This window comes from Mesoplodon bidens, assembly GCF_964165515.1.
Source record: "Mesoplodon bidens genome assembly, chromosome: 5".
Lineage (NCBI taxonomy): Eukaryota > Metazoa > Chordata > Mammalia > Artiodactyla > Ziphiidae > Mesoplodon > Mesoplodon bidens.
Window position 1 is genome coordinate 99,929,282 of NC_138161.1, and position 21,407 is coordinate 99,950,688.

General features: G+C 42.7%; 1 protein-coding gene across 1 annotated transcript; it reads left to right on the forward strand.

The window, feature by feature from the left end:
• Positions 1-1,022: 1,022 nt before the first annotated feature.
• On the forward strand, positions 1,023-6,764 carry LOC308617653 (5-hydroxytryptamine receptor 3C-like; the record flags this gene model as incomplete). The annotated part of the gene is given in 10 exon segments (XM_081234871.1): positions 1,023-1,089; positions 2,395-2,561; positions 2,995-3,039; positions 3,930-4,039; positions 4,310-4,476; positions 4,806-4,984; positions 5,352-5,516; positions 5,519-5,558; positions 5,764-5,979; positions 6,087-6,764. Coding segments are annotated over 10 exon segments (1,359 nt in total). The 3' UTR covers positions 6,290-6,764.
• Between the last annotated feature and the right edge of the window lie 14,643 nt (positions 6,765-21,407).

Consider the following 21,407-nt stretch of genomic DNA (forward strand, 5'->3'; position numbering starts at 1 on the left):
ATAGTACGTACAAGGGATGATGCAGTTCTGTACTGTGGTGCTAGCTGTGGGGACAGAGTTCTGATAGGTTTATGTCTTAGAAAAGGAGCTTAGGGCTTCCCTGGTGGTGCAGTGGTTAAGAATCCACCTGCCAATGCAGGGGACACGGGTTCGAGCCCTGGTCCCGGAAGATCCCACATGCCGCGGAGCAACTAAGCCCGTGTGCCACAGCTTCTGAGCCTGCGCTCTACAGCCTGTGAGCCACAACTACTGAGCCCACGTGCCACAAGTACTGAAGCCCACGCACCTAGAGCCTGTGCTCCGCAACAAGAGAAGCCACCATGATGAGAGGCCCGCACACCACAACGAAGAGTAGCCCCCGCTCGCTGCAACTAGAGAAAACCCACGCACAGCAATGAAGACCCAATGCACCCAAAAATAAATTAAATAAAATAAATTAATTTTTAAAAAAGGAGCTTAACCTCTCAAGCAAGCTTCTTAACTAAGTATTGACAGTAATCCCTAATGTCCACAGTTGGACAGAGGATATACTTTTAGGTCTGCAACAAAATAATTACATGTTCTTGCCTTGTGAAATCAGCAAGTGTCCCCACCACAAGAGAGCATACCCAGCCCTTCCTGGTGGTCCATGCACTTTCTCTGAGGCACAGTTAGTTCCAGAAGGACCTGACGCGACCTTTATCAATGGCCTCACCTGCCCCATCTCCCAAGTTTCCCAGTTTTCCTGAAAGGTCCTTGTTACTCAAATTTAAACCACTTATCTAGACAAGGCGGCTGAACAGGCACTTATCCCCTAGTCTTGGCCTAACTTCCTCCCTGCCTGGAGCCCAGAAGGCATACCTGGACAGGGGCAAAGCAGGACACTCTGCTGTGACTTCTCTGGCCACAGCCTCTCACCAGGGAGTGGTTACCTGTCATGAGCAGTATTCAAAACCAGGAACCAAGGTGTGGTCTGGGCTCCTTTAAGCTCCAGAGTTTGGGGGTTCCTGGTGAGTCCCCAGAGAAGAGTCCAGAAGAGGAGGATGGAAGGGGGGTGGCCCACCACAGGGGGATTCCTCCTCTGCCTCCCTGTCAGCCTTCTGCTTCAAGGTAAGACGGGGCAAGAACAGGGAAAGAGGGGAATACTGTTCTGGGAAAATTCCAGAAACCCCCTCATTCCCCAGAACTAGAAAGCATCTAAAATAACTGGGTTATACATTTCTTTTCTCTGTAGTATCTATATTTTGGTTTCCTTTGGGAAACAGAGGAAACACCCATTTCACTGATCAGTACGCATAGCGCCCATCTCATTTGCCTGCATAGACATCTACCAAATTGTCTGTCCTTCCATTTTACCACCTTTCTGATTCCACCCCTTTATAATGTTCAACTCTTCCTTTATACCAAGATTAGTAGCTATGAACAGGGCTGTTTGGGTCCTGTTAATAATAATATAACTCCTTTCCCACCTCTCTTGAGAAGATCTTGTAAAGGAGGTAATGTGGAGGGAAAAGGACAATGTTTGCTTCCCCCCAGATATGTTTCTCCTTAGTCTGGAGATGCACCTTATGAGTTAACTGGTATGGGGAGACAGTAGAAGAGGCATGGGAAAGAACTTGCTGGGCTCAGCTACAGGAATAACCAGAGTCACCTGCGGTTGGCGTGTGGGTGAGGTGGGCAGAAGGGCTTTTACGTTTCATCACATAGCTCCAGCAGTCACATGGTAGATGATCAATGAGATCTTTTCAAGATGGTGATGATGAAAATGGCTCCCACAGTTCTTAGAGGAAGTCATTGGGTTTGAGAAGGGCACAGAGCACAGAACAGTGTAGGTAGTCAATAAATTTACATTGAATACAACGTTCCTTAAGTTCCCACGTGTTTTACATCACACCCATGTTTACTTCTCTCCAAACTTTTCCTTGCAGGAAATGAGAAAACATGAAAGTGGGAAGGGAACACTGAGAAACAAAATTTTAGGGGAATTTTGTTCAGTGTCTATGAGGAAGAATCACAATAGAGCTAGAGAGAAAAAAGTATGGTCAGACAAAGGCCAAAGCTTTAGGGTTATGACTATGGAAGGAATAGGCCTCCCCAGAGAGGCAGTCTGCATACAGATTTGGGTAGGCTTTATATGGGAGCAAAACCACAGGAAGAAAGGGCTGAGCCCTGACTCAGCTCACCACATCAACTTCCATCATTTGCCTACCAGACCAGACCAGCCCCCCCACAGCCCTGGCAGGAAGAACTTGGCATTCGGGAATCTTGGCCTAAGAAGGAGGGGTTCACATGCCCACCCCACGTGCACATTTTCTTTCTCTGCAGAGAGGCTCTAGGGTCCCAGCTCTGGCACTCCTCTCACTTAGGAAACAGAAAAGCCCTATTCTCATCTCACGGGGTCTCTACTCTCTACAGGAAGGGCAAACACTTTCAGCATCAATTGTTCAGTCTTTGACCAGCGTGGCGTAGACCCTGCTGTCTTCCAGGCTATATTTAACCAGAAGGACTTCCATCCAGTCATCAACTACAGCATCCCCACTCACATCAGCATCTCCTTCACCCTGTCTGCCATCCTCAAAGTGGTGAGTTTTGACTGATAACATTCTTTCCATAGCCTGCTAATAGGAAACAAGAACTCTTTACCCTGTCAATCCAACACTGCACCTGTCCAGTAGTGAGCAGAGTCCCCTGAATGAATTCTGTACAAGTTAAATGTTCATCCTATGGGGTGGAGAGACATGAAGGGGAACGCTGCTGTGACATTTCTGCAGGTAACGTTTGTCCTTGAGTCCTGCCCTTATAGGAATATTATACTAAGAAAACATTCCCAATGGGCCCCATGCTGTTTTTTCCCCTATATTTTCCATGCAACCTGCATTTTTCTGAACTTTCTTTTGAGACTTGTAATTGAAAAGCTGAACTGTCACATGGGACCACTTAGGAAACAAAGGAAGGAGGTAGACTAGGACCTGATTTCATGGCATTAATAATCCTGGACGGGGATTTTTTGGTCAGGATGCACAGCTTCAGCTGCTGATGTCATTTCTGTGGTTAAACTTGGTATGTAAGCTCAGCTTTCTTCTTCTCTCTTTCTCCTTGCCTGATTTTCTGGCTTTGTTTGCAAAAATCACATTTGTTGAAATTGACAGTGCCCAAGGGAATACACAAAGCCAACCAGGATGGGGCCAGTGCTGGTGACTAATAGCTTTCTGGGCTGCCAATCAACTTTGAAATTCAGATGGAAAAAACAGAAAGATGGAGGGCAGCACAGTTGGAAGCCCCTAAGTAAGCTTCAAGGTCCAAATGTATCCAGCACCCAGCTTAAGATTTCCCTTGAGCAGGAAGTGAAAGGCCAGTAAGACTTTGTTAGCTAGAGAAGAGGGACATTATCACCAGAAAGAGAAGAGGAATCAGAGTTTAAAAGGAAATGTGGTTTTAAAAAAACAAACGAACAAAAAAAAAACCCTCAGGGAATTCCCTGGTGGTCCAGTGGTTAGGACTCTGCACTGTCACTGCAGGGTGCACAGGTTCCATCCCTGGTCGGGGAACTAAGATCCCTCATGCCGTGCGGTGTGGCCAAAAAAAAAAGAACAAAACAAAACAAAAAAGCAACATGCATAACAATGTGCACAGTATCATTCTATCTGTGTAAATAAAAATGAATGCTGGAATATATTTTTTTCTAGAATGATATATAAAAAACTGTTAATAATGGACCTGAGTTGGGGATATGAACTGAGTTGGACTAAATTAAGGAGGGAAAAAATTATTCTTTATAGTACACCTTTCTGGAATTGTTGAAGTTTTATCATATGCCCATAGTACATACATTTAGAAAAAAAAATACATACATATGTATATACTTTTAAGGGACTGGAAGGGCAGGAGATGCTGACATAAACTAGCTCCAGGTTTCAGCCATAACCATCCCTCTGGGCCCTATGCCCTAGATCTGGAGTCACCCATTCATCAGCTGGGACCCAGAAGAATGTGGTGATATCAATAAACTCACCGTGACAGCTGAGAACCTGTGGCTCCGAGACATCTTCATCCTGGAATTGTGGGTATCAGGGCTGGGAAAAGCCGGGGGAAGACCCTTCTGCAAGGAGCAGGCAAGGGCACTACAGGGCAAACCCATTCAGCGGGACCACTGAAAACTTATTTCAGAGAGGAGCACAATCACAGCTCATCAACTTCTCCGCTAGAAATGAGAAAGCAGTAGGGAGAAAAGATGGCGAAGTGGCAGCTTCGGGAAGCCCTGCCTTAAGAGCAAAACGTAAACTGATGTGAAACCCAGAGCATTTGCCCCCCCTCCCCTTCCACCACTTAGCAACGACATAGATCACACTCTGGATGGCCTCTCCGCCTGTGTGACTAATGAAGGTCGCGTTGTGTACAACAAACCGATGCAGGTGACCGGCATCTGTAGCCTGGACATCTACTTCTCTTTTGACCAGAAGAACTGCACCCTCACTTTTAGCTCTTTCCTCTATACAGGTGAGTTGCAGTGGCAGTTCTGGCACGGGGTAAACTGAGATCAACCGTGGGGCAACAAAAAAGCACTCAGAGGCAAAGTCATTTTTTTTAATGCATAAAAAGGGACAGTGGAGTATTTGCTAATTGGGGGTGTGTGGATGGTGGGGTAGGGGAAGTTGAACTTAAGTGAGAACAAGACTTCCTGAGAAAGCCCAGAATTGAAAGGAGGCAATTGGGCAGCAAGGAAGTCACATTACAGGACTGTCTGAAAGAGGTAGCTAAAGCAGTTGTTGAATCACCTCTCTGAGCCCCACACAGAGTAGGTGCTGAGCAGATGTGTGCTGAGTGAGTGTCTGTCTCCCCTGCCCTGGAAAACATGTTGCTGGGCATGGACAAGGAAGTGTGGGAGATAACAGACACCTCGCGTGACACTGGCCACACACAAGGGGAGTGGGAGCTCCTGGGCATCAACAAGGCCACCCCGAAGATATCTGTGGTCTTCAGCCTTTTTGACCAGATCATGTTCTATGTGACACCAGAGATTCTGGCATGGCTGTCCATCACCCATATCTTTCTCATCGTACACTTCTAAATCTCAGAGCCTCTCACCTCTTGCCCTAAGACCAGAAAGTCCCTGGGCACCATAACCCTCATAGCGTTCCTCTCTCCCAAGTCCCCCAAAGAAGTCCCCCTCTCTGAACCTGCCAGCTCTGGCCTAGGTTTTCTTTGCTGGGTATGGGGGAGTCCTATTAGTCATATGAAAGCTGCTCCTCATCCAGCCCCAGAAAGAGCCCCTGCTGGAGTGAAGACATCAAGAAAGGAAGAGCCTGGAATCATCTCTTGGTTTCCCTTCAGTTCTAGCTTCACCTGGTTCTCTGCTCACTCCTCCCCACCAGGTGGCCTTCAGGCGCAGGCCCAGCCTCTACGTCATAAGCCTCCTGGCGTCCAGTAGCTTTCTGATCACCATCGACGCCCTCAGCTTCTTCCTGCCAGTAGAAAGTGAGAACCGCGCCCCATTCAAGATGACACTCCTGCTGGGCTACAACGTCTTCCTGCTCATGACGTTAATGACTTACTCCCTGCCAGTGACACCTCCCTCATCAGTATGGCCCCCACCCCACTGTTGAAAAATGAAAAAAGAAAAAATAAGGAGGCAGGGTAGGCGGGTGAACTGGCTAGATCTGCTGAGGCAGCAGAGGGAGACGGTGGTCATCTTAGAAAGGGCTCGGTGTGCGAGACAGAAAAAAGGGGGGCTTGGTGGTTCCTCTGGACCTGACTCACTCAGGTGCACTCCTTCCCGCCACCCAGGTGTCTGCTTCGCCCTGTGTCTGTCACTGATGGTGGTCAGCCTGCTGGAGACCATCTTCATCACCTACCTGCTGCACCTGGCCACCACCCAGCCCCCACCCAGGCCTCGCTGCCTCCATTCCCTGCTTCTACACTGCACCAGCCCAAGGAAATGCTGCCCTGCTGCTCTCTGGAAGGAGGATGTGGGCCTGGGCCTCACACCCACCCACCTGTCTGGTAAGAGAAGTCTGCACTGCCCACACTCTCTGCACTGGGCCCTATTTCCCATTTCTCTAATCCTGTCTCCTTCCCACTTCACAGCTGAGTCTCTGCCCTCTCCACAGGGCAGAAGGAGCCAGGGGAATTGGGAGGGAAGGAGCTGGGACCCAGAGAGGCAGAACTGAACGGTGGCTCAGGATGGACAAGGGCCCGGCTAGCTGACCTGTGGGTGCATTTCAGCCACATGAGGGACACTCTGCTCTTCTGCATCTACCTGCTTTTCTTGGCCACCTCCATCACCATGGTCATCATCCTCTGTAACACCTAGGAGTAGTGTCCTAACAGTGCAAGAACACCTGGTGTTCAGGTTTCCTTGGCTTCAACTAACCATCCCAGGCCCTGTTCCCCTGCTCCAGTCCACATACAACAGTCCCAGAAATGTGCCCGTGATCCCTGCTCCAGCCTTCCCAGGGCTTAAACAGAGCTACTGCTGACTCTCTCAGAACTGACATTATATTTCCAAAACACAATGAATTCAGAATATACATGTTTATGTTAGAAATATCATTTTTACTGGAAAAGGAAGGCTTTATAATAAAGACTACAAATATTTACCAAAAAGTAATTCATGTTGCTGGAATAGAGGACAGGGATTAAACCTCTTGAAAAATAGGCTGAAATATTTATTTATTGTTTTAATAAATATTTATTGAGCATCTACTACCTGCTAGGCACTGTTCTGAATTGTGAAGATACAGCAGTGAACCAAACTGGCAAAAATCTCTATCCACATGGAGCTTACATTGGGGGTGGGTGGAGACTGACAGTAAAGAAGATAAGTGAGGGGCTTCCCTGGTGGCGCAGTGGTTGGGAGTCCGCCTGCCGATGCAGGGGACACGGGTTCGTGCCCCGGTCCGGGAAGATCCCACATGCCGCGGAGCGGCTGGGCCCGTGAGCCATGGCCGCTGAGCCTGCGCGTCCGGAGCCTGTGCTCCGCAACAGGAGAGGCCACAGCAGTGAGAGGCCTGCGTACCGCAAAAAAAAAAAAAAAAAAGAAGATAAGTGAGAGAAACATAGAGTATGTGCTAAGTGCCAAGGAGAAAAAGCAAATCAGGGAAGGCAGAATGGGAAATGTGCGGAGGGGCTGCAAGCTTAGGAGGGTGGCCAAGTTAGATCTCATGATAACTTCCTGCCATGCTGGGTCCTGTGCATTGTTCCACAATAATGCCAGCTGGAGACTGCTGTAACCCAGTCTTTCACGAGAGGCTCAGAGGTTATGTAACTTGCCCAAAGTCATGCAGTTCTTGCTATTTTTAGTTCATTTTTTCAGGGATAGATTTCGCATGTGCGCTTAATGAATGTTTATTGAGCCCAGGTGAGGGGATAAACAAATGTCCTTGGGTAACCCTGTGGGAGACTTGAGGAATCAAACACAATGTCTGTCCTCAAAGAGCTTGTGGCACAGCTGGAGAACTAAAATACATATGTAAATAATTTCCATGAAATGTAGAACATGTTTTTAAAGCTTTGTTGAGCACCATTAAAGAGAAACTGCAGGAATTCCCTGGTGGTCCAGTGGTTAGGACTTGGTGCTCTCACTGCCGGGGCCCTAGGTTCGACCCCTGGTCGGGGAACTAAGATCCTGCAAGAGCGCCACATGGCCAAAAAAAGAGAGAGAGAGAGAGAAACTGCTACAGAGTTCAAAGGAGAAAGGATTCCTCTAGCTGGAGCAAAGGTTCTCAATCCTGGCTGCACGTTAGAATCATCTGAGGAGATTTTCAAATAATCCTAATACCCAGGCTTTACCCCAGACCAATTAAATCAGAACCTTTGGCATGGGCCACGGCTTTGGTGCATTTGAAAGCTCCCCATGAGATTCTAATGTGCAGCTAGAGTTGAAACTACTGGGCTAGAGGTTAGGAGAGCTTCATGCGGAGAAGGCAGTGAACAGAATGTATGAACAGATCGGGGGACATGAGGCCTGAGAGGACTCACTGGTCACAATACACCTCTGGGGTTACATATGGGTAAAATCATAGCAAATGGGCCTCATGGGATCCAGGGGTTTGTGCTGCAATAGTTAAATAGTAGGACCAAGTAGAATCCCAACACACTCATTCTTGTGGTACTCAGGGGACTCAGGTGTCCAGAACAAATTCATAAAACCATCTGCCAGAAATAGCCCCCAGTAGAATGCAAATGGTGCAGACTTTAGCAAACAGCTTGGCAGTTCCTCCAAGTGTTGAACACAGAATTACTATATGATCTAGCAATTCCATTCCTAGATATATACCCAGAAGAAATGAAAACATATGTTCACACAAAAACTTGTATTCAAATGTTCATAGTGACATTGTTCATAATAGCCAAAAAGTGGAAACAACCCAAATGTCTATCAGCTGATGAATGAATACATAAGATGTTACATATATATACAATGGGATATTATTTGGCCATAAAAAGAAATGAAGCACATAATATAGGCTACAACATAGATGAATATTAAAAACATGCTAAGTAAAAGAAAAACCAGTCACAAAAGACCACATATTATGGGGCTTCCCTGGTGGCACAGTGGTTGAGAGTCTGCCTGCCGATGCAGGGGACACGGGTTCGTGCCCCGGTCCGGGAAGATCCCACATGCCGCGGAGCGGCTGGGCCCGTGAGCCATGGCCGCTGAGCCTGCGCGTCCGGAGCCTGTGCTCCGCAACGGGAGAGGCCACAACAGTGAGAGGCCCGCGTACCGCAAAAAAAAAAAAAGACCACATATTATATAATCCCATTTATATGAAATGTCCAGAATATGCTAATTCATAGAAGCAGAAAGTAAATTAGTGGTTGCCTAGGACTTAGTGGGGAACAGGGTAGGTGAAAGAGGAATAGCTGCTAATGAGTACAGTATTTCTTTGGGGGATGATTTTAAAAAATGTTCTAAAATTAGACTGTGGTGATGATTGCATAACTCTGCAAATATACTAAAAACCATTGAATTGTGTGCTTCAAATGGGTGAATTTTATGGTATGTAAATTATATCTCAATAAAGGAATTAAACAACAACAACAAATAAATAATCCCCCACAAAATTCTCTCTGTTCACCACTTCCAGCTTATTCTCTCATTCCACTGCTCCCCACTGTCACCTCCCAGACTCTCTGATTCCCGGATCCATATATTCAACTTTCATCAGTGTCTGCCCTGGCCCTCCTCTACCTTCGGATGAATCACCAGGGCTCAAGGACCTCAGCTCCCCAGCCACCTATCAACTCTACATGCTTCCTTGATGTTGACATCACTCACAGCTTCAGCTCACACACAGCTTCCACCATTTCTAATTATATGAAACCCTCACAGCCAGAGCAGCTCAGTGCTCCTTGATAGGAGATGGGAATTCAGACAATACACCTAAGATGAGTTTCCAGAGCTTTGGACTATTTCTCATGGGGATGGAGGAGGTTGGGGGATGCAATGAAAAACAGCAGCCCTGCTTCAATTTCTGCAATTGAAGAAGAAAATACAGGGCTGGGGTAGCTGATAATCCCCACTGGTCAGCTGGCAGGTGGACCTCCTGTACATGCAACATGCCATCAGGCTTAAATGAGAGCTTCTGCCTCCATGGACCTTCCAGTCATCTGGTCCCCAGAACAGCAACATGAAATGAATAAATGAGTAAAGCACTCATTCATTGTTTAGCCAATCTTCACTTAGTGCTTACTTCTGTTCTAGACATTTTTTTAAGTGCTGGGGATATGGCAATGAATAAGACAGACAGGAGGAGACTGAGGCGGAGACAGGAGTAGACTGATGATTTGATACCATGATAACTATTCTGAAATAAATAAACAAGGTAATAGGACAGAGAATGACACACAGGTTAACAGTATGTTCCAGGAAGGCCTCCCTGAGAAAATGACATTTGTGCCAGCTGAGAAATGAATGATAAGATAATGATGAGATGTGTCCTGCGATATCATCCTGATGTATTTATTCATCAGAAGAGGTCAGGATGAAGCATAATAGACAGGCTCTACATTTATGGAAGCAGGTCAAGGTAGCCAGGATCTCTGGATGAGCAAGGTAAGAAATTGGAGGGAGAGTCCCATGTTGGTTATTTTGTTGCTATTGTGTAATGTTTAAGGATTGTGATGGTAAGCATTTATAATCCCATCAAAGAATTTAGAAAAGTATCTTTCAAATGGTTTTGATCATGGAATCTATTTTACTCACCCATGCATAATGCCTCACTCAAAAAAGAACCAGTGATAATACAGAATTGAAAAGGAACAAAATTAAAAGTTGCAGCAAACTTGTTGCTATAATTACATGTGAATTTGTTTACTATGTACTATGTAAGAGAATATGAGTTTACTTGAGTCTTTTTAATCAGAAAACAATGCCCTATAAACTTTAAAATAGGCAATATTTTTATTATACTTGTCTTGATATTATAAGTTATTTAACTAGCTTACACTCTCTGAAAGTACATCACCAATGTAGTGTCACTACACAAGTAGATTTAAAATTTGTATACGTCCACTTTAACAATAAGGTATAGGTACCTGAACCAGAAAGCAAAACTACTTTTTTCTTAAAAGCAAAGCTACTTTTGATGCAAATATGCATTGCAACATCCTGAAGGGGGAAATCTAACAATTTACATGACACTGAATAGATGATGACGAAACAAAGCTACCAGTTCATTATCAAAAAGCAGTAATAGCAGCTCAACCACCTCAGGTCAATGCTGCTAATGCACTGATTAAAAAAAAAAGCCCTGGAAACAGAATTCCAACATGGGGGTGTCTGCTTGCAGGCAGGAGACTTTTAACTTTCCCAGAGAATACAGGATCTTAGTAGAATGAATCAATAGTTGAATCCTGATGACACCTGAGTACTGTGCAAATTTTAGTTTACAAATGCCTCATTTTAGCAATCCTGAATTAGCAGGTCCTTAGTGATACATAAAGCTGAAAGAAAGACCTGAAGAAAGGACTTGGATTTGTCAGCCCTGCAGGAGTCCCTCACCACCCTCTAGTGGGAACACTATTCAGACCCCTCTGAGATCATTAGTGGACCTAGGATATGTCAGAAGAGCATACTATGCACAGATGCCTGCATTACCCATATTTTCCTGACATATTGTCAGATTTTTTTTCTGATTTGTAAAATCATTTATATGAACAGCCTTATAAATCCTTTCTTACATGAAAAGAAATATAAAAGTTGCAAAGAAAACAAAGAACAGGTATCAACTAACATGCACCTGTGCTTTTCATCATTAACCTATCATTGAGGTTGATGATTTGATGAACTATTATTCCATTTGTCCTTGTTGAGAAAGAACTCTGCTTGTTTGAGTATTAATGGGTCTAGAGTAAAATAAAGACATGGTGGCTTCTGCAGTTTTCTATGTCTAAACCAAGGCCTTTTCTTGGTTTAAACATAGAAAGTTGTTTTAATAATAATGGCTATCATTTACTGAGTACAGCTGACCCTTGAACAACATGGGTTCGAACTGAGCAGGTCCACTTTTACACAGATTCTTTTCAATAGTAAATTCTGCAGGACTACACAATACAAGGTTGGTTGAATCTGGGGTTGGCTGAATCTGCACATGCAGAATCACAGATATGGAGGAACCATGGATATGGAGGGTCCACTATAACTTACAAGTAGATTTTCAAGTACTCAGAGGGTGGGTGCCCCTAATTCCTGTGTTGTTCAAAGGTCAACTGTACTTTCTATATGCCAAGCCCATTACAGTCTTTATCTCATTTGATCCTCACAACAATTCTATGAGGCAGATATCAGCATTAGACATCTAGGTAGAAAGAGAATAAGATCCTTCCCCAGGATCATATAGCAAGTAAGTGGTAGAACCATTTTTAATCCAATTTTGTCTAACTCTTAATCCTATGTTTTAACACATCCAGGTCATGGCCAAGGAATGCAGAAATAATAATTCTTGAAAATGAAAAACTAAGTATTAGACTCTGTATCCAGAATGATCCCCACCAAAAGATTTATCCCATTTCGCTCTGATAACTCTTAACCTCAGGGTGTCAGTCTTCACTGTGGCCAACATCAGCCTTTGAACTTTCCAAAGTTCTCATGATTTCCTTGCCTCTCACTGGAACCCTCCGAAACTGGCTTGTTCACACACACGAATGTGTGTATAACTGGTGAAATCTGAATAAACTCTAGGGATTATACTGTTTAAAGACAATTTTCAGAAAAAAGGCAAAATCATGACTCTCGTACAAATATAAAAAGGAATACGTATTAAAGAATTGACTGGGTGATGTCAGCAACATGGCAGAGTCAAAGCCCCCTGTGCCTCTCCCATTCAATCTACAATGAGTAAGACATCCAAACTTCAACAAAGGTGCCTCTGCCCAACACACCAGGACACCAGAGAATTCCAAACATCTGTACATCTAAAGGTAGTGGACTAGAACACATACAAGAGGCAGAACTGAGGGAACAGCAGAGTCAGTGGCTGCAATCCTGGCCCTCCGGCCATGGCAGTTGAGTCCACAGCCCCAGAGAACTTGGTAGCAGCAGGGTAAGCAACACACGACTCCAGCAGCCCCGGCAGCCACAGGTAACTGGGCAGCAGCAGCAGTGGGGCCTGGGACCCTGTCCCTCCAGCTGCTGAGGCACCCATGCTCCTGGTCCTTGCCCCCAGACTCGCAGTGGCAGAGCCCGTGAACCTTAAAACACCATCCAGGACAGAGGTGCCTGAGTGATCTGGGCTCCCCCCTCTCCCTAGGCCTCCCCTGACAGGGCAGATCCTGTGACTCAGGGGAAAGTAGTGGCAAGGGAAGAGCCCATCATCCCAGTGCACCAGGAAGCAATGACAGCAGCACTGGCAGAAGCAAAGCAGCAACGAACCCAGAGGCATAAGAAGCTATAATGAAGGCACAGAGCCACACCTATTACAGAGATGGTGGAAAGCATTGACTCCTAAATAAAACCGAAGGCAGCCCAGGTAAGAGAAACCAAAAACTTGTACTATAGCACCACCTACTAGAAAAAGAGAAGGGCCTCTAACTTCTAACCTGTCCCTACTTCAAAGGCACAGGCAGAGGAATAGTTCATCAAGTACTATGAAAAGCCACAGTTCACATTATACCACCAAAAGAAAATGACACTGCAGACTCACTCTGCACCTGGCTGCAGCCCCAGGTGGGTGCTTTTTCCATCTGCCACAGAAGCATTCCAGGGGGCTGTGACCACTTTGACCTGTCAAGGGCAACGCAGCCACCCCGGTACACGGGTGAGAGAAAGGAAAAAAAAAAAAAAAGAAAGAAAGAAAATGACAATTCTCCATAAATTAAACTTAAAGTCACAGTATACTAATCTAACTGACAGAGAATTCAAAATAGCTGTCATGAAGAAACTCAATGAGCTACAAGAAAACTCAGAAAGGTAGTTTAATGAGCTCAGGAATAAAATTAAGAAACAGAAGGAATACTTTACCAAAGAGACTGAAACTCTAAAAAAGAACCAAACAGAAATGCTGGAGGTAAAGAACTCAATAAACAAGATGAGGATGCATAAGAAAGCAATGGAAATAGAGCAGACCATATGAAAGAGACAATTATTGAGCTCAAAGATAGAAACCTAGAAATGAAAAAAGTGGAAGAGGAAAGAGAAATAAGATATTTTTTAAATGAGGGAAATTCTACAAGAGCAATCTGACTCTTTTAGGAAGGGCAACATTAGGGTAATGAGTATCCCAGAAGGAGAAGAGAGGGAAAAGGGAGCAGAGAGTTTATTTAAAGAAGTAATAGCTGAGAACCTGCCAAACCTAGGGAAAGAACTGGACACACAAGTCCATGAAGCTAAGAGAACACCTAATTACCTCAATGCCAAGAGGCCTTCTCCAAGACACATTGTATTTAAATTGTCAGATGTCAATGACAAAGACTGTTTTTTAAAGACAGCCAGGGAAAAAAGAATGGTAACCTACAAAGGAACCCCCATTAGTCTATCAGCATATTTGTCAGCAAAAACTCCACAGGCCAAGAGGGAGTGGAAAGACATTTTTTTAATTCTGAAGGATAAAAACTGTCACCCAAGACTACTCTGTCCATAAAAGTTATCATTCAGATATGAAGGAGAAATAAATACTTCCCCAGACAAACAAAAGCTGAGGGAATTCATAAACATTAGACCTGCCTTACAAAAAATTTTGAAAGGAGCTCTTCTACCAGAAACAAAAAGGCAAAAGAACACAAAAGAACACCAACCAGAATTTTGAGCAAGGTGATAAACAGAATTAGAAAATTGCAAATCTTTATCAGAATAGGTTTGCAAACACTTTTTATAGGATAAAGGTTAAAGGGGGGAAAGCATAAAAATATCTCTAGCTATTTCAATTTGGTAACAAACTCACAACATAAAAAGAGATAGTTTGAGGGAAAAAAAAAAAAACCATAAAAGTGGGAGAGGAAAAGGATGCAACCTGTATAGGCAAGTGAAGATAAGATGCTATCTGCAGAAAAAGGACCACTTTATCTATGAGACATTTTATACAAACCTCAAGGTAACCACAAAACATAATATAGAGCAGAGACACAAAACATAAAAAAGAGAAAACTGAGAAAACCACCAAACCAAAATGGCAGACAGAAATACAAGGAAAAAAGAAACAATGGAGATACAGAGTAACCAGAAAACAAAAGAGAAATTGGCATTACTAAGGCCTCATTTATCAATAATCCCCCTAGATGTAAATGAATTGAATTCACCAATCAAAAGACACAGAGTGGGACTTCCCTGGTGGTGCAGCAGTTAAGAATCCGTCTGCCAATACAGGGGACATGGGTTCGAGCCCTAGTCCGGGAAGATCCCACATGCCATGGAGCAGCTAAGCCCGTGCACCACAACTACTGAGCCTGTGCTCTAGGACCCGTGAGCCACAACTACTGAGCCTGTGTGCCACACCTACTGAAGCCCGTGCACCTAGAGCCCATGCTCTGCAACAAGAGAAGCCACCGCAATGAGAAGCCTGTGCACCGCAACAAAGAGTAGCCGTTGCTCGCCGCAACTAGAGAAAGCCCACACGCAGCAACGAAGACCCAATGCAGCCAAAAATTAATTAATTAATTAATTAATTAATTAAAAAAAAAAGTCACAGGGCTTCCCTGGTGGCGCAGTGGTTGAGAGTCCGCCTGCCGATGCAGGGGACACGGGTTCGTGCCCCAGTCCGGGAGGATCCCACATGCCGTGGAGCGGCTGGGCCCATGAGCCATGGCTGCTGAGCCTGTGCATCCGGAGCCTGTGATCCGCAACGGGAGAGGCCACAACAGTGAGAGGCCCGTGTACCGCAAAAAAAAAAAAAAAAAAAAAAAGTCACAGAGTGGCTAGATGGATTAAAACACAAGACCCAACTATATGCTGCATCCAGGAGACCCACCTCAGCACTAAAGACAAACATAGGCTAAAAGCGAAGGGATGGAAGATGATACTCCAAGCAAATGGCAGCCAAAAGAAAATGAGTGTAGTCGTACTCATATCAGACAAAATAGATTTCAAGCCAAAAAGGTAACAAAAGACAAAAATGGACAATATATAATGATAAAGGGGACAATTCATCTAGAAGACAAAACAGTGATTAATATATATGCACCTAACATGGGAACATAAAAGTATTTAAAACAATTATTAACAGACCTAAAGGAAGAAACTGACAACAACACAATAACAGTAGAGGATTTTAACACCCCACTGACATCAATGGATAGGTCATCCAGACAGAAGGTCAACAGGAAATAATGACCTTAAGTGAAACATTAGACCAAATGGATTTAATAAGATTTGTATAGAATTCCATCCAAATACAACAGAATACACATTCTTCTCAAGTACACATGGAACTTTCCCAAGGATAGACCATATGTTGAGACACAAAACAAGTCTCAATAAATTTAAGAAGACTGAAATCATATCAAGCATATTTTCCAATCACAATGGTATGAAAGTAGAAATCAACCACAGGATTTTTTAATTAATTAATTAATTTATTTATTTTTTTTTATTTATTTTTGGCTGTGTTGGGTCTTTGATGCTGCGTGCAGGCTTTCTCTAGTTGTGGAGAGTGGGAGTTATTCTTTGTTGTGGCGCATGGGCTTCTCATCGTGGTGGCTTCTCTTGTTGCGGAGCACGAGCTCTAGGCACGCAGGCTTCAGTAGTTGTGGCCTGTGGACTTAGAAGTTGTGGCTCTCGGGCTCTAGAGCACAGGCTCAGTAGTTGTGGCGCATGGGCTTAGTTGCTCCGCAGCATATGGGATCTTCCTGGACCAGGGCTCGAACCCACGTCCCCTACATTGGCAGGCAGATTCTTAACTACTGCACCACCAGGGATTTTTTGGAAAAAATCCCAAATATGTGGAGACTGAACAACATGATACTGAACAACTATGGGTCAATGAAGAAATCAAAGGAGAAAGAAAAAATTACCAGAAGACCAATGAAAATGAAAATTTGACACACCAAAATCTATGGGATACAGGGGACTTCCCTGGTGGCACAGTGGTTAAGAATCTGCCTGCCAATGCAAGGGACACAGGTTCAAATCCTGGTCCGGGAAGATCCCACATGCTGCGGAGCAACTAAGCCCATGCGCCACAACTACTGAGCCTGCGCTCTAGAGCCCACGAGCCACAGCTACTGAGTCCACAGGCTGCAACTACTGAAGCCTGCGCACCTAGAGCACATGCTCTGCAACAAGAGTAGCCACCACAATGAGAAGCCCATGCACCGCAACTCAGAGTAGCCCCATTTGCCGCAACTAGAGAAAGCCTGCACGCAGCAACGAAGACCCAACACAGCCATAAATAAATAAATAAATAAATAAAATTTTTAAAAATCTATGGGATACAGCAAAAGCAGTACTAAGAGGGAAGTTTATAGCAATACAAGCCTATCTCAAGAAACAAGAAAACTCTCAAATAAGCAATCTAATCTTACATCTAAAGGAACAAGAAAAAGAAGAACAAATGAAGCCCAAAGTCAGAGGAATTAAGAAAATAATAAAGATCAGAGCAGAAATAAATGAAATAGAGATTTAAAAGACAACAGAAAAGACCAATGAAACTAAGAGCTGGTTCTTTGAAAAGATAAACAGAATCAACAAACCTTTTGCTAGACTCACTAAGAGAAAAAGAGAGACGGTTCTGATAAATAAAATCATAAATGAAAGAGGAGAAGTAACAACAGATACCACAGAAATACAAAGGATTATAAGAGAATATTATGAATAGCTATATGACAACAAATTGGACAACCTAGAAGAAACAGACAAATTCTTAGAATTGTACAACCTTCCAAGACTGAATCATGAAGAAATGGAAAATCTGAAGAGACTGATCACAAGTACAGAGATTGAAACAGTAATCAAAAAGCTCTCAAAAAACAAAAGACCAGGACCAGACAGCTTCACAGGTGAATTCTACCAAACATTAAAAGATTTAATACCTACCCTTCTCAAACTCTTCCAAAAAAATTTAAGAGGAGGGAATGCTTCCTAAGTCCTTTTACAAGGCCAACATCACCCTGATACCAAAACCAGACAAAGACAACACAAAAAGAGAAAATTATAGGCCAATGTATCTTATGAACATAGGTGCAAAAATCTCCAACAAAATATTTGCAAACCAAATACAACAATATATTAAAAGGATCACACACCATGATCAAGTTGGATTTATTCCAGGGATATAAGGATGGTTTAACATCCACAAAGTGATCAATGTGATACATCACATTAACAAAAGGAAGGATAAAAACCATATGATCATCTCAATAAATGCAGGAAAAGCATTTGACAAGATTGAACACCCATTTATGATTAAAAACTCTCAATAAAATGCATATAGAAGGAATGTACCTCAACATAAAAAGTCCATATATTACAAACTCACAGCTGATATCATACTCAATGGTGAAAAATTGAAAGCTATCCCTCTAACATCAGGAACAAGGCAAGGTTGCCCACTCTTGCCACTCATTCAACATAGTATTGGAAGACTTAGCCAGAGAAATTAGGCAAGAAAAAGAAATAAAAGGTATCATAATTGGAAAGGAAGAAGTAAAACTGTCACTATTTTCAAATGACATGATTTTATATACAGAAAACCCTAAAGACTCCATCGAAAATACTATTAGAAATAATAAACAAATACAGTAAAGTTGCAGGATACAAAACCAATATACAAAAATCTATTGCATTTCTATACACTAACAATGAGCTAGTAGAAAGAGAAATTAAGAAAACAATCTCCTTTACAAGTGCAACAAAAAGAATAAAATACCTAGGAATAAGTTTAACCAGAGATGAAAGACCTAAACACTGAACTATAAGATATTGTGTTGAAAGAAATTAAAGGAGACACAAAGAAATGGAAAAATATTCCATGTTCATGGATTGGAAAAACTAACATTGTCAAAATGTTCATATTACCTAAAGCAACTTACAGATTCAATGCAATATTTATCAAAATCCCAAGGACATTTTTCACAGAAATAAAAGAAAAATTTCTAAAATGTATATGGAGCTACAAAAGACCCCGAATAGGAAAACTAATCCTGAAAAAAAAGAACAATGCTGGAGATATCACACTCCTTGATTTCAGACTATATTACAAACTATAGTAATGGTATTGGCAACATGGTATTGGCAAAACAGCATGGTATTGGCAAAAAAAAAAAAAAGATACGTAGATCAATGGAACAGAATTGAGAGCCCAGAAATCAACCCACGCATATGTGGACAATTAATTTGCAACAAAGGAACAAAGAACATACAATTGATAAAGGATAGTCTCTTCAGTAACTGGTGCTGGGAAAATTAGACAGTCACATGCAAAAAAAAAAGTGAAACTAGACCACTATCTCACACTATACCCAAAAAATAACTCAAAATACATTAAAGACTTGAATGAAAGACCTGAAACCATAAAACTCCTAGAAGAAAACCTAGCCACTAAGCTCTTTGACATCAGTGTTAGCAATATCTTTCTAGATATGTCTCCTCAGGCAAGGGGAAAAAAAGCAAAAAATAAACAAATGGGACTACATCAAATTAGAAAGCTTCTGCACAGCAAAGGAAACCATCAATAAAACGAAAGACAACCTACTGAATGGGAGAAGATACTTGCAAATGATATATACAATAAGGACTCATACAACTCAACACAGAAAACAAAACAGCCCAATTTAAAAATGGGCAGAGGGGCTAAATAGACAATTTTTCAAAGAAGACATATGGATGGCCAACAGGCATATGAAAAGATGTTCAACATCACTAATTATTAGGGAACTGCAAATCAAAAACACAATGAGATATCATCTCATGCCTGCTCGATTGGCTCTTATCAAAAAGACAAGAAACAACACGTGTTGGAGAGGATGTGGAGAAGAGGAAAACCTTATACACTGTTGGTGGAAATGTGAATTTGTGCAGCTACTATGGAAGACAGCATGGAGATTTCTCAAAAAATTAAGAATAGAACTACAATATGATCCAGCTATCCCACTTCTGGGTATGTATCCAAGGAATACAAAAATAACAATTTGAAAAGATATATGCTCCTCTATGTTTATCACAGCATTATTTACAATAGCCAAGATATGGAAGCAACCTAAGTGTCCATCAACAGATGAGTGGATAAAGAAGATGTGGTATATACATATGTCATATACATATAATATGTATACATATATATATAATGGAGTATTACTCAGCCATAAAAAAGATGAAATCTTGCCATTTGTGACAATATGGAGAGACTTTGAGGGTACTATGCTAAGTGAAATAAGTCAGACAGAGAAAGACAAATATGGGATGATTTCACTCATATTTGGAATATAAAAAACTAATAACAAAAATAAATGAAGAAAGCAAAACAAACAAAAACAAACATGTAGATATAGAGAATGGAGTAGTGGTTACCAGGGGGAAAGGGGTGGGGGGGAAAGGGAGGACAAAATGGGTAAAGGGGATCAACTTTACAGTGACAGATGGAAGCTAAACTTTTGGTGGTGAGCACAACGTAGAGTATACAGAAGTAGAAATATAATGTTGTATACGTGAAACATGTTATAAATCAGTTACCTCAATAAAAATAAATAAATAAAAATAAATTTTAAAAAAAGGATTGAACTCATAAGATATGAGAGAACCAAGCAGATGTTATAACTGGTTCAAAAGTCAAGAAGCACAAATCTATATGGAGAAAAGATACTGAATTGCAAATAAGGGCAATTTTTCAACAAGAGGGAGAAAGAAGTTCACTGGAACTCTGTAGGAAGAGATTGAGTTTGCATTTTGACAATACTGAACTTTACTTGAGCTCTGTGCTCCCAGAAAACAACAATGGTTAAGAAGCCCACCTCCCACTCTTTTGCTTTCTGAAATCTCCTTTTGTGTTCTGGGAAATGACTGACTGCAAAGAACCACTCTTCCCCCAGGACTTAGATAAGATGCACTGTCCACTCTTTCTCACCTCTCCTTTGTTTACCTGTAACAAGGCCAGTCACGAACTTTTCCCCTTTGGTCCAGACCCCAACAACAAGGCCAGGCACACAGTCTCCAACTACCAGCTCTTTGTCACATAAATGATTAACTGAGATTAGCACTGTTTATCCCCTGAAACTAGCTAGACACAGAGGTAAACATTTCCTGCTCCACTGACTGAGAGTTTCCCTGATTACGAAACAATCTCAACTGTAAATCATTCCACCTATAATTTGTCTGCTTCTCTCTGTAAAAAAGTCTAGGGCTTCCCTGGTGGCGCAGTGGTTGAGAGTCCGCCTGCCGATGCAGGGGACACGGGTTCGTGCCCTGGTCTGGGAAGATCCCACATGCCGCAGAGCGGCTGGGCCCGTGAGCCATGGCCGCTGGGCCTGCGTGTCCAGAGCCTGTGCTCCACAACAGGAGAGGCCACAACAGTGAGAGGCCCGTGTACCGCAAAAAAAAAAAAAAAAAAAAGTCTAAGTAAAACCACCCTGCTGAGGTACTCTGATCCACGGATCTGGGTGATCTCTCTATTGTGATAGCCTGAATAAAGTCAACCTTCTTAATTGTTTGATTTTGTCTTTGACAATATTCCTCAGTTACCTGCAATTTTAAAAGAGCTGCAAAATAATTCAAAGGCAATGACACACAACAGGGCTAGAATCAGATAGCTGGGAACACTTACTCAAGACAATGCATAGTTTCCCATTGAAGTACAATTTTTTTCTATAATCTCCTCCCTTTTAATCAAAAATAATCTCAGCAGAAGATTATTCTTGATCACAAAATAAGGCTGGTCTCATAACATTTGTCTTCACTGTTTACATTGGTGCAAAAAGAGTGATAATCTGCCATTTAGGCGTTCTTAAGTTTGCTTTGCTGTAGGTTTTCAAAAAACCTCAAATTTGACTTTTAAAAGCCTCTT